At 47.5% G+C, this 12,080-nt stretch overlaps 1 protein-coding gene across 3 annotated transcripts in view; it reads right to left on the minus strand.

The window, feature by feature from the left end:
• Positions 1–10,935, minus strand: part of LOC116942563 (sodium/potassium-transporting ATPase subunit beta-1-interacting protein 3-like) — a 51,874-nt gene extending 40,939 nt beyond the window's left edge. For 2 of the 3 annotated variants that reach the window (XM_032954624.2, XM_076067197.1), the window contains exon 1: positions 10,171–10,935. In XM_032954624.2, the coding sequence (XP_032810515.1) occupies positions 10,171–10,224 (54 nt within the window). In that variant the 5' untranslated portion in view covers positions 10,225–10,935. The remainder of the gene's footprint in view (positions 1–10,170) is intronic. The other variant, XM_032954626.2, reaches the window with a different exon arrangement.
• Between the last annotated feature and the right edge of the window lie 1,145 nt (positions 10,936–12,080).

Raw genomic sequence — 12,080 nt, forward strand, 5'->3', positions numbered from 1 at the left:
ATTAACTGAAAACATCTTACTATATAGAGGAGCGCAGAGCTCGGGCAATTGTTGGTAGCGCCGGCTCACTGCAGCTCGGCTGGTGCTGCTGCCTTGTGAGAGATGCAATTCGCATGAACGTAGACACACGTATATAAAACAATAACATTCATTTTCCAATGGTCTAACTAGTTTTGTTGTGTATGTAAGCATGTTGAACTTCTTTCGCACCGTGCGTAGCCAACCGTGCTCTTCTGTTTATCAGCAGGGTACGGAAGTCGAAAATTGGTCGTGTCCTCAGAGGCTCAGTGCGACTTGAATTGCGTCTGAAACAAATTATGGGAATTAGTCTACGGAAGAAGAGGGTGGAGGGGGAGGTGGGGGGTGTTGGGAGGGGGGAGAGAAGGGAGAGGGACTGGGAAGGACAGAATGATGTGGAGAGAGATGGAGAGAGAGATGGAGAGAGATGTTTATTAAATACGATTAAAAAGTAGACGTTGGGTGAAGATGATCAGAGAGAAACAGGGAGATGATCATGGATATAAAGGGAAGAACAGGGAGATTGTGAATCAGGGATGTGAGCAGACACCCGGAGAGATCTCGAGACTGAGAGAGTTGGTGTATGGAGTGAGAGAGAGAGAATGTTTAACAAGGAGTAGAGATGTGGGGAGATGTATAGAGAGAGAGTGGTGGTGCAACGGTTAGCGCGCTATGCTCCAAACCCGACGACCCGAGTTCGATTCCCTCTCACGGCCAACACCAGCGACGAATATCTGAACCGGTCCTAGGCCTTCCCTAGGTTGACTCAGCCTCAAATGCGTACCTGCTGCGGTTTGTAAAAAAAACCCCATCTCGACGAGGGAGACAAAGGCGGCCGGGCGTGGTACTGGCCGCTCACCCCCCTCGTGTACCGTCCCGGCCCTCATAGGCGCTGCTACTCGCTAACAGCACTTGCCCCAACAGTGTGTTAAGGCTACACGGGGGATCTTTGTCTTTGAAGCGAGAGAGAGGGGGGGGGTAAGAGGAGAAGGCTGTGTGGGGAGGGAGGGAGGGAGGGAAATCGGCACCGTGCTGTTTTCAGGCGAATTATTCGCCCAGGAAAAATAAACAGAGCGGGGGGCCCTCCGCCTCCGTAGGGGGGGGGGGGAGCAACATCTGCTTGGGGAGTCGCCACCCAAAGACTCGGAGCTTTTCTACAAAAGCTATAAACTTTATTTTTTATTTTACACCACTAAGCAGTGTAGCTTTTTTTTTTGCAGAAGCGACCCCGTCCATCACAAATTATAGCTCAACAAAGTGGACTCATCGTCAGTAGCAAGATGCTCGAAAAGCGTGATGTGTTTTTAAATGTGAAGAGGAAAACAAATCGGAGGACCCACAAGACAAAACATCCACGCGATCACGGGCAGAGAGACACGCAAACTCCAAATATACAGCAGCAGCAGGCGTCAGGGTCGGGATCGAAGCCACGACTTCCTGCACACCAGGCGAGGGAGTTGACATCTCGCTCCTCTGCACACGGTGACGGGGAGAGGACGTACGGAACGCGCCATGTGCTGTGCTGCTGCTCACGGACACGACAGCTTGTTTGGAAGGGATCGTTATCATCATCATCACCGTCATCATCATCGTTACGCCTACATCATCATCATGATCTACAGCGTTTGTATTGTTCTGTCTCGTTTGTATTGTTCCGTCTCGTTTGTATTGTTCTGTCCCGTTTGTGTTGTTCTGTCTCGTTTGTATTGTTCTGTCTCGTTTGTATTGTTCTGTCTCGTTTGTATTGTTCTGTCTCGTTTGTATTGTTCTGTCTCGTTTGTGTTGTTCTGTCTCGTTTGTATTGTTCTGTCTCGTTTGTATTGTTCTGTCTCGATTGTATTGATCTGTCTCGTTTGTATTGTTCTGTCTCGTTTGTATTCTTCTGTCTCGTTAGTATTGTTCTGTCTCGTTTGTATTGTTCTGTCTCGTTTGTATTGTTCTGTCTCGTTTGTATTGTTCTGTCTCGTTTGTATTGTTCTGTCTCGTTTGTATTGTTCTGTCTCGTTTGTATTGTTCTGTCTCGTTTGTATTGTTCTGTCTCGTTTGTATTGTCCTGTCTCGTTTGTATTGTTCTGTCTCGTTTGTATTGTTCTGTCTCGTTTGTATTGTTCTGTCTCGTTTGTATTGTTCCGTCTCGTTTGTATTGTTCCGTCTCGTTTGTATTGTTCTGTCTCGTTTGTATTGTTCCGTCTCGTTTGTATTGTTCTGTCTCGTTTGAAAGGTTCTGTCTCGTTTGTATTGTTCTGTCTCGTTTGTATTGCCTGTCTCGTTTGTATTGTTCTGTATCGTTTGTATTGTTCTGTCTAGTTTGTATTGTTCTGTCTTGTTTATATTGTTCCATCTCGTTTGTATTGTTCTGTCTCGTTTGAAAGGTTCTGTCTCGTTTGTATTGCTCTGTCTCGTTTGTATTGTTCTGTCTCGTTTGTATTGTTTTGTCTCGTTTGAAAGGTTCTGTCTCGTTTGTATTGTTGTGTCTCGTTTGTGGTGTTCCGTCTCGTTTGTCTGGTCCGTCTCGTTTGTATTGTTCTATCTCGTTTGTATTGTTCTGTCTCGTTTGTATTGTTCTGTCTCGTTTGTATTGTTCTGTCTCGTGTGTATTGTTCTGTCTCGTTTGTATTGTTCTGTCTCGTTTGTATTGTTCTGTCTCGTTTGTATTGTCCTGTCTCGTTTGTATTGTTCTGTCTCGTTTGTATTGTTCTGTCTCGTTTGTATTGTTCTGTCTCGTTTGTATTGTTCTGTCTCGTTTGTATTGTTCTGTCTCGTTTGTATTGTTCTGTCTCGTTTGTATTGTTCTGTCTCGTTTGTATTGTTCTGTCTCGTTTGTATTGTTCTGTCTCGTTTGTATTGTTCTGTCTCGTTTGTATTGTTCCGTCTCGTTTGTATTGTTCCGTCTCGTTTGTATTGTTCCGTCTCGTTTGTATTGTTCCGTCTCGTTTGTATTGTTCTGTCTCGTTTGAAAGGTTCTGTCTCGTTTGTATTGTTCTGTCTCGTTTGTATTGCTTGTCTCGTTTGTATTGTTCTGTATCGTTTGTATTGTTCTGTCTAGTTTGTATTGTTCTGTCTTGTTTATATTGTTCCGTCTCGTTTGTATTGTTCTGTCTCGTTTGAAAGGTTCTGTCTCGTTTGTATTGCTCTGTCTCGTTTGTATTGTTCTGTCTCGTTTGTATTGTTTTGTCTCGTTTGAAAGGTTCTGTCTCGTTTGTATTGTTGTGTCTCGTTTGTGGTGTTCCGTCTCGTTTGTCTTGTCCGTCTCGTTTGTATTGTTCTATCTCGTTTGTATTGTTCTGTCTCGTTTGTATTGTTCTGTCTCGTTTGTATTGTTCTGTCTCGTTTGTATTGTTCTGTCTCGTTTGTATTGTTCTGTCTCGTTTGTATTGTTCTGTCTCGTTTGTATTGTTCTGTCTCGTTTGTATTGTTCTGTCTCGTTTGTATTGTTCTGTCTCGTTTGTATTGTTCTGTCTCGTTTGTATTGTTCCATCTCGTTTGTATTGTTCTGTCTCGTTTGTATTGTTCCGTCTCGTTTGAATTGTTCTGTCTCGTTTGAAAGGTTCTGTCTCGTTTGTATTGTTCTGTCTTGTTTGTATTGCCTGTCTCGTTTGTATTGTTCTGTCTCGTTTGTATTGTTCTGTCTTGTTTGTATTGTTCCGTCTCGTTTGAATTGTTCTGTCTCGTTTGAAAGGTTCTGTCTCGTTTGTATTGTTCTGTCTTGTTTTTATTGTCTGTCTCGTTTGTATTGTTCTGTCTCGTTTGTATTGTTCTGTCTTGTTTGTATTGTTCCGTCTCGTTTGTATTGTTCTGTCTCGTTTGAAAGGTTCTGTCTCGTTTGTATTGCTCTGTCTCGTTTGTATTGTTCTGTCTCGTTTTTATTGTTCTGTCTCGTTTGAAAGGTTCTGTCTCGTTTGTATTGTTCTGTCTCGTTTGTATTGTTCTGTCTCGTTTGAAAGGTTCTGTCTCGTTTGTATTGTTCTGTATCGTTTGTATTGTTCTGTCTAGTTTGTATTGTTCTGTCTTGTTTATATTGTTCCGTCTCGTTTGTATTGTTCTGTCTCGTTTGAAAGGTTCTGTCTCGTTTGTATTGCTCTGTCTCGTTTGTATTGTTCTGTCTCGTTTGTATTGTTTCGTCTCGTTTGAAAGGTTCTGTCTCGTTTGTATTGTTGTGTCTCGTTTGTGGTGTTCCGTCTCGTTTGTATTGTTTCGTCTCGTTTGAAAGGTTCTGTCTCGTTTGTATTGCTCTGTCTCGTTTGTATTGTTCTGTCTCGTTTGTATTGTTTCGTCTCGTTTGAAAGGTTCTGTCTCGTTTGTATTGTTGTGTCTCGTTTGTGGTGTTCCGTCTCGTTTGTCTTGTCCGTCTCGTTTGTATTGTTCTATCTCGTTTGTATTGTTCTGTCTCGTTTGTATTGTTCTGTCTCGTTTGTATTGTTCTGTCTCGTTTGTATTGTTCTGTCTCGTTTGTATTGTTCTGTCTCGTTTGTATTGTTCTGTCTCGTTTGTATTGTCCTGTCTCGTTTGTATTGTTCTGTCTCGTTTGTATTGTTCTGTCTCGTTTGTATTGTTCTGTCTCGTTTGTATTGTTCTGTCTCGTTTGTATTGTTCTGTCTCGTTTGTATTGTTCTGTCTCGTTTGTATTGTTCTGTCTCGTTTGTATTGTTCCGTCTCGTTTGTATTGTTCTGTCTCGTTTGTATTGTTCCGTCTCGTTTGAATTGTTCTGTCTCGTTTGAAAGGTTCTGTCTCGTTTGTATTGTTCTGTCTTGTTTGTATTGCCTGTCTCGTTTGTATTGTTCTGTCTCGTTTGTATTGTTCTGTCTTGTTTGTATTGTTCCGTCTCGTTTGAATTGTTCTGTCTCGTTTGAAAGGTTCTGTCTCGTTTGTATTGTTCTGTCTTGTTTTTATTGCCTGTCTCGTTTGTATTGTTCTGTCTCGTTTGTATTGTTCTGTCTTGTTTGTATTATTCCGTCTCGTTTGTATTGTTCTGTCTCGTTTGAAAGGTTCTGTCTCGTTTGTATTGCTCTGTCTCGTTTGTATTGTTCTGTCTCGTTTGTATTGTTCTGTCTCGTTTGAAAGGTTCTGTCTCGTTTGTATTGTTCTGTCTCGTTTGTATTGTTCTGTCTCGTTTGAAAGGTTCTGTCTCGTTTGTATTGTTCTGTCTTGTTTGTATTGTTCCATCTCGTTTATATTGTTCTGTCTCGTTTGAAAGGTTCTGTCTCGTTTGTATTGCTCTGTCTCGTTTGTATTGTTCTGTCTCGTTTGTATTGTTCTGTCTCGTTTGAAAGGTTCTGTCTCGTTTGTATTGTTCTGTCTCGTTTGTATTGTTCCGTCTCGTTTGTCTTGTCTGTCTCGTTTGTATTGTTCTATCTCGTTGTATTGTTCTGTCTCGTTTGTATTGTTCTGTCTCGTTTGTATTGTTCCGTCTCGTTTGTATTGTTCTGTCTCGTTTGAAAGGTTCTGTCTCGTTTGCATTGTTCTGTCTCGTTTGTATTGTTCTGTCTCGTTTGTCTTGTTCTGTCTCGTTTGTATTGTTCTATCTCGTTTGTATTGTTCTATCTCGTTTGTATTGTTATGTCTCGTTTGTATTGTTCTGTCTCGTTTGTATTGTTCTGTCTCGTTTGTATTGTTCTGTCTCGTTTGTATTGTTCTGTCTCGTTTGTATTGTTCTGTCTCGTTTGTATTGTTCTGTCTCGTTTGTATTGTTCTGTCTCGTTTGTATTGTTCCGTCTCGTTTGTATTGTTCTGTCTCGTTTGTATTGTTCCGTCTCGTTTGAATTGTTCTGTCTCGTTTGAAAGGTTCTGTCTCGTTTGTATTGTTCTGTCTTGTTTGTATTGCCTGTCTCGTTTGTATTGTTCTGTCTCGTTTGTATTGTTCTGTCTTGTTTGTATTGTTCCGTCTCGTTTGAATTGTTCTGTCTCGTTTGAAAGGTTCTGTCTCGTTTGTATTGTTCTGTCTTGTTTTTATTGCCTGTCTCGTTTGTATTGTTCTGTCTCGTTTGTATTGTTCTGTCTTGTTTGTATTGTTCCGTCTCGTTTGTATTGTTCTGTCTCGTTTGAAAGGTTCTGTCTCGTTTGTATTGCTCTGTCTCGTTTGTATTGTTCTGTCTCGTTTGTATTGTTCTGTCTCGTTTGAAAGGTTCTGTCTCGTTTGTATTGTTCTGTCTCGTTTGTATTGTTCTGTCTCGTTTGAAAGGTTCTGTCTCGTTTGTATTGTTCTGTCTTGTTTGTATTGTTCCGTCTCGTTTGTATTGTTCTGTCTCGTTTGAAAGGTTCTGTCTCGTTTGTATTGCTCTGTCTCGTTTGTATTGTTCTGTCTCGTTTGAAAGGTTCTGTCTCGTTTGTATTGTTCTGTCTTGTTTTTATTGCCTGTCTCGTTTGTATTGTTCTGTCTCGTTTGTATTGTTCTGTCTTGTTTGTATTGTTCCATCTCGTTTGTATTGTTCTGTCTCGTTTGAAAGGTTCTGTCTCGTTTGTATTGCTCTGTCTCGTTTGTATTGTTCTGTCTCGTTTGTATTGTTCTGTCTCGTTTGAAAGGTTCTGTCTCGTTTGTATTGTTCTGTCTCGTTTGTATTGTTCTGTCTCGTTTGAAAGGTTCTGTCTCGTTTGTATTGTTCTGTCTTGTTTATATTGTTCCGTCTCGTTTGTATTGTTCTGTCTCGTTTGAAAGGTTCTGTCTCGTTTGTATTGCTCCGTCTCGTTTGTATTGTTCTGTCTCGTTTGTATTGTTCTGTCTCGTTTGAAAGGTTCTGTCTCGTTTGTATTGTTCTGTCTCGTTTGTATTGTTCCGTCTCGTTTGTCTTGTCTGTCTCGTTTGTATTGTTCTATCTCGTTGTATTGTTCTGTCTCGTTTGTATTGTTCTGTCTCGTTTGTATTGTTCCGTCTCGTTTGTATTGTTCTGTCTCGTTTGAAAGGTTCTGTCTCGTTTGCATTGTTCTGTCTCGTTTGTATTGTTCTGTCTCGTTTGTCTTGTTCTGTCTCGTTTGTATTGTTCTGTCTCGTTTGTATTGTTCTATCTCGTTTGTATTGTTCTGTCTCGTTTGTATTGTTCTGTCTCGTTTGTATTGTTCCGTCTCGTTTGTCTTGTCTGTCTCGTTTGTATTGTTCTATCTCGTCTGTATTGTTCTGTCTCGTTTGTATTGTTCTGTCTCGTTTGTATTGTTCTATCTCGTTTTTATTGTTCTGTCTCGTTTGTATTGTCTGTCTCGTTTATATTGTCTGTCTCGTTTGTATTGTCCTGTATCGCTGTGTAGTGGTTAGCGTACTGGGTAGGTTGCAGACCTCATAGCAACCCGAGTTCGATTCCAGCTCACGGCCAACATTGATAATGTTCAGGTAATTGGGATGTTACATTGTGTGTCTGTGTGCGGGATAACCCCAGAGGAATCCCATGCACAACAGGAGGAGTGAATACAAACTTCACACATTCAACACACTCGTGGCACGCGAGGGGATGGGTAGCCAACACCACGCCCGGCCACCTTTGTCTTCCCGCCATCATGAAGACACAAAGGCACACTCGACCACACTCTCAGATACTTGGTGGCATGACCTCGCTAGATGCTGCGTGCATTGTGGCTTGGCTGAGTCGGATTTCACACCACGGTGCTCAAAAGCGGGTGAGTGATGGGTGAGTGGTGGGTGAGTGGTGGGTGAGTGGTGGGTGAGTGAGTGATGGGTGAGTGGTGAGTGAGTGAGTGAGTGACGGGTGAGTGAGTGATGGGTGAGTGGTGGGTGAGTGATAGGTGAGTGGTAGGTGAGTGAGTGATGGGTGAGTGGTGGGTGAGTGAGTGAGTGAGTGATGGGTGAGTGGTGGGTGAGTGGAGGGTGAGTGGTGGGTAAGTGAGTGAGTGAGTAATGGGTGAGTGGTGGGTGAGTGGAGGGTGAGTGATGGGTGAGTGGTGGGTAAGTGATGGGTGAGTGGTGGGTGCGTGACTGATGGGTGAGTGGTAGGTGCGTGATGGGTGAGTTCATGATCGGCTCGATGGCCTTACTGTCAGATTACCAACCACACATTCAGACGAAGGTTCCATTCCTGCAACCTGGCCCTCTGTTAAGTTGTACAAGGGTTGGTGGATCACACAGAGATGGGTGAAACTCTCAACCTCGCTGCGCTGGGCTTACAATCGCACATACACGTGAGCCAGCCTGCTAATAAAACATTCGCCCTTCTGCGTCAACTCCACTCCCTCTCAATATCAACCCACGGGCGCTGTCAATAGCCACTGTAAAATCACCCCACCTGGCATGGGCAGCGTCAATGAATAAGCCCCCATAATTAAAGTGGGGAGCTTTCCAAAAAATTACCCAACACCCCTCCCCTCTCACCCCCCACCTCTGCCCTCCCCCACCTAAAATCTTCACCCCCCCTCCTTCTCATCACTCCTCTCCTCTCCCCCCACTTCAAAAGTCGCACCCTCTTTCATCCACCTTGAGGCTCCTCCTCTGCTCCTCTCATCCCCCCCACTCACCCCCCCACCGCAATTTCCCACCTCCGCCACCATCCAAATTACCCCCCCCCCACCGTCCTCTTACTACCCCGGGGACTTGGTGACGTAGCTGACATCACCACGCGCGTCACGACGGGGCGCGGCTTGTTGGGGTTTCCCTCCTTCGAGAGACAGGGGTGTCGCCATTTTTAAAGGGACTCGAGCTAATTCGACCACGGCGACACGCGGTCGATCGAATCACCGGCGTCGAGAATCACTGCGCCACCGCTCGCCACACACCCGCACAACGCAAAGAGACTAAGACACCACGCGTGTTCGGCAAACCACACGGGACAAAGAGCCCCGTAGAAGCCTCGTAGGGAAAAGTGCTGTTAGCGAGAACATCTGAAGGCCGATAGTAGTGGCAAACGAGAGTGTGGGTGGCCCGGTCGCCTTTGTCTCCCCAGTTCTGATGCTCGTGCACTGCACCTGGTACTCATTTGAGGCTGAGTCGACCTTAGGGGGTGGATTTGCGTCACCGATGTTGGCCGTGAGAGAGAATCGAACCCAGGCCTCGCGGGATTAGTCAGCGTCGTGCGCTCCCCACCAGGCACAATACAACATTCATACATAGCACACAGACACACACACCATTGTCGGCGTCACGGCAAAGTGCGAGCTAATCTCCATCTGTCCCTGCGGTATGGGATAGAGTGTTGCCCCCTCGCACGCGTGGGTTTTCTCCGGGCCGCTCCGGTTTCCTCGCACGCGTACAATTGGCTGAAAGCATCTTAGTATGTGAAGGACAGCAGACCTTGGGCAATTGTGTTGTGAGCGCCGGCTGCTGACCGCCTGGCAGCTTTGTGGTTCCTGAGCGATTGCGAGAGATTCCATTTGCGTGAACGAAGCTACACAAAAAGCTACACCGAGATTTTACGATCACTCAGCAATCCAGTGTACACAAAGACCCCCCATATACCCTTTTATAGATTGTCGCGGCAAGTGCCGTTAGCGAGTAGCACCTATGAAGGCCGGCACGGCACACGATGGGATCGGTGGCCATCACCACGCCCGGTCACCTTTGTCTCCCCAGCGGCGATGTTTACACACCGCGCCAGGTACTCATTTGAGGCTGAGTCGACCTTACGGGGAGGCCCGGGCACTGCTTCAGACAATCGTCAATGTTGCTGGCCGCGAGTGGGGCTCGAACTCGGTTCACGGTGGGGTCGGGATCGTAGCGCGGCGCCCTGACCCCACCACACTACGGCTCCACCCCACACAGACCACGCACGACAGCACAACAATAGACACACGGGCGCACACAAAGGGCAGCGCAACTCAAAAACACAATCGGCTACTCGCTCGCGATGCCGTCCTCACGCCGAGTCTCACGCCCTTACTCGCATCTCTGCTGCTGATGTTTAATTTTGTTTTGTTGTTTGCCCCGCTAAGGTACCGCTGAGCTGTGTGGCATCGCAAATGGTAGTTCGCTCAACAAAGTGGCCCGTGGCCGTGTGGAAATGTAGAGCAGCAGCTAAATGACTCTCAACGCCGTGAATTCTAAACGTGTGTGGGGGGGGGGGCCCGGAGGACTTGCAGCGAAATTCGCGCGACCACGGGGAGCAGAGAGAGGGAGAGGGACGCGCAAACTCAAAATATACAGCAGGGTGCGTGATGTGGAGTCTCACGCAGACCCTCACGCCGGGCGAGAGTCTTACAGCTCCGTGTCAGCGTCTCACCATCTGCAGGCAGCAGACGAAGATGAGCGCGCAGCGACCGGTACAGCACGCCATCCCGGGCGCCGGGGCGGAGCGCCACCACCACCGGCTCGAGAAGCTGGCTGTCGCTCCTGGCAGAAGGAAGGCGGCGATGGCTGTCGTTGTCGTTAGCAGCAGCAGCGGATAGAGCAAGGTGGAGCAGGAGGGATGGTGGCTCGTGCATGGACGTCACTCATTCATCCCGCGATGATGATGATGAGGAGCGGGGATGTCAGGACGTGGGCTCCATGCCGGAGATTTGGCGTCTCCCAACTCCCGCTCTCTCTCTCGCTCTCCTCCCCCCCTTCTCTCTCTCGCTTCCGACTCTCAAGCTATTCCCTTTCTCCCTTCCGCCTCTCCCTCGTCTTCCTCGTCACCCCCCCTCCTCCCCCTCTTCTCCCTCCCCCTCTTCTCCCTCCCCCTCTTCTCCCTCTTCCTTGCTCCCGTCTCTCGTTCCGCTGCCTCGGCCCTTCGTCTCTCGCTCCCACCTCGTCCTTGCGGTCTCCTCCTCCTTCCCCCCCTCCTCCCCCTCGTCTCGCGCTCACCGTCTCCGACTCCCGCTTCCCTTTCTCGAGGTGTCTCCTCCTCCTCTCTCCCTTTTCTCTCTACTCTCTCCCTTCTCCCTCTCCCGTCTCTCGTCTCTCTCCCCCGTCTCTCTCTCTCCTCTGTCGTCTCTGTGATGCGCGGCCACACAAAGACCCGTGATTTACATTCACAGCAGCGCTGCGCGCGCACACACACACACACGGCACACACACACACACATCGCACACACACACACATCGCACACACACACACACATCGCACACACACACACGGCACACACACACACATCGCACACACACACACATCGCACACACACACATCGCACACACACACATCGCACACACACACACACATCGCACACACACACACACATCGCACACACACACACATCGCACACACACACACACATCGCACACACACACATCGCACACACACACATCGCACACACACACACATCGCACACACACACACACATCGCACACACACATCGCACACACACACATCGCACACACACACATCGCACACACACACACCGCACACACACACACATCGCACACACACATCGCACACACACATCGCGCACACACACACACATCGCACACACACACACACATCGCACACACACACACATCGCACACACATCGCACACACACATCGCACACACACACACACATCGCACACATCGCACACACACACACACACATCGCACACACACATCGCACACACATCGCACACACACACACATCGCACACACACACATCGCACACACACACACACATCGCACACACATCGCACACACACATCGCACACACACACATCGCACACACACACACATCGCACACACACACACACATCGCACACACATCGCACACACCGCACACACACATCGCACACACACATCGCACACACACATCGCACACACACACATCGCACACACACACACACACATCGCACATCGCACACACACACACCACACACACACACATCGCACACACGCATCGCACACACATCACACACACATCGCACGCACACAAAGACAAAGATCCCCTGTGTAGCCTTAACATACTTTTTGGGGCAAGTGCTGTTAGCGAGCACCTATGAAGGTGCGTCACCGCCCACAGCGAGGTGGGTGGCCAGCACCCCGCCCGGCCGCCTTTGTCTCCCCAGTGGCGATGTTCACACACGGCCCCAGGTATTAATTTGAGGCTGAGTAGAGCTAGGGGAGGGGACGCCCAGGATCGGTTAATCGACAATCGCCACTGGTGTTGACCGTGAGCGAGACTCGAACTCGGATCGCCGGATTAGTATCGCGATGCACTAACCACTGCACCACCGCTCCCCACACA

This window comes from Petromyzon marinus, chromosome 15 (genome assembly GCF_048934315.1).
Source record: "Petromyzon marinus isolate PM22_M1 ecotype Great Lakes invasive population chromosome 15, UKy_Petmar_22M1.pri1.0, whole genome shotgun sequence".
In the NCBI taxonomy this organism is placed as follows: Eukaryota; Metazoa; Chordata; class Hyperoartia; order Petromyzontiformes; family Petromyzontidae; genus Petromyzon; species Petromyzon marinus.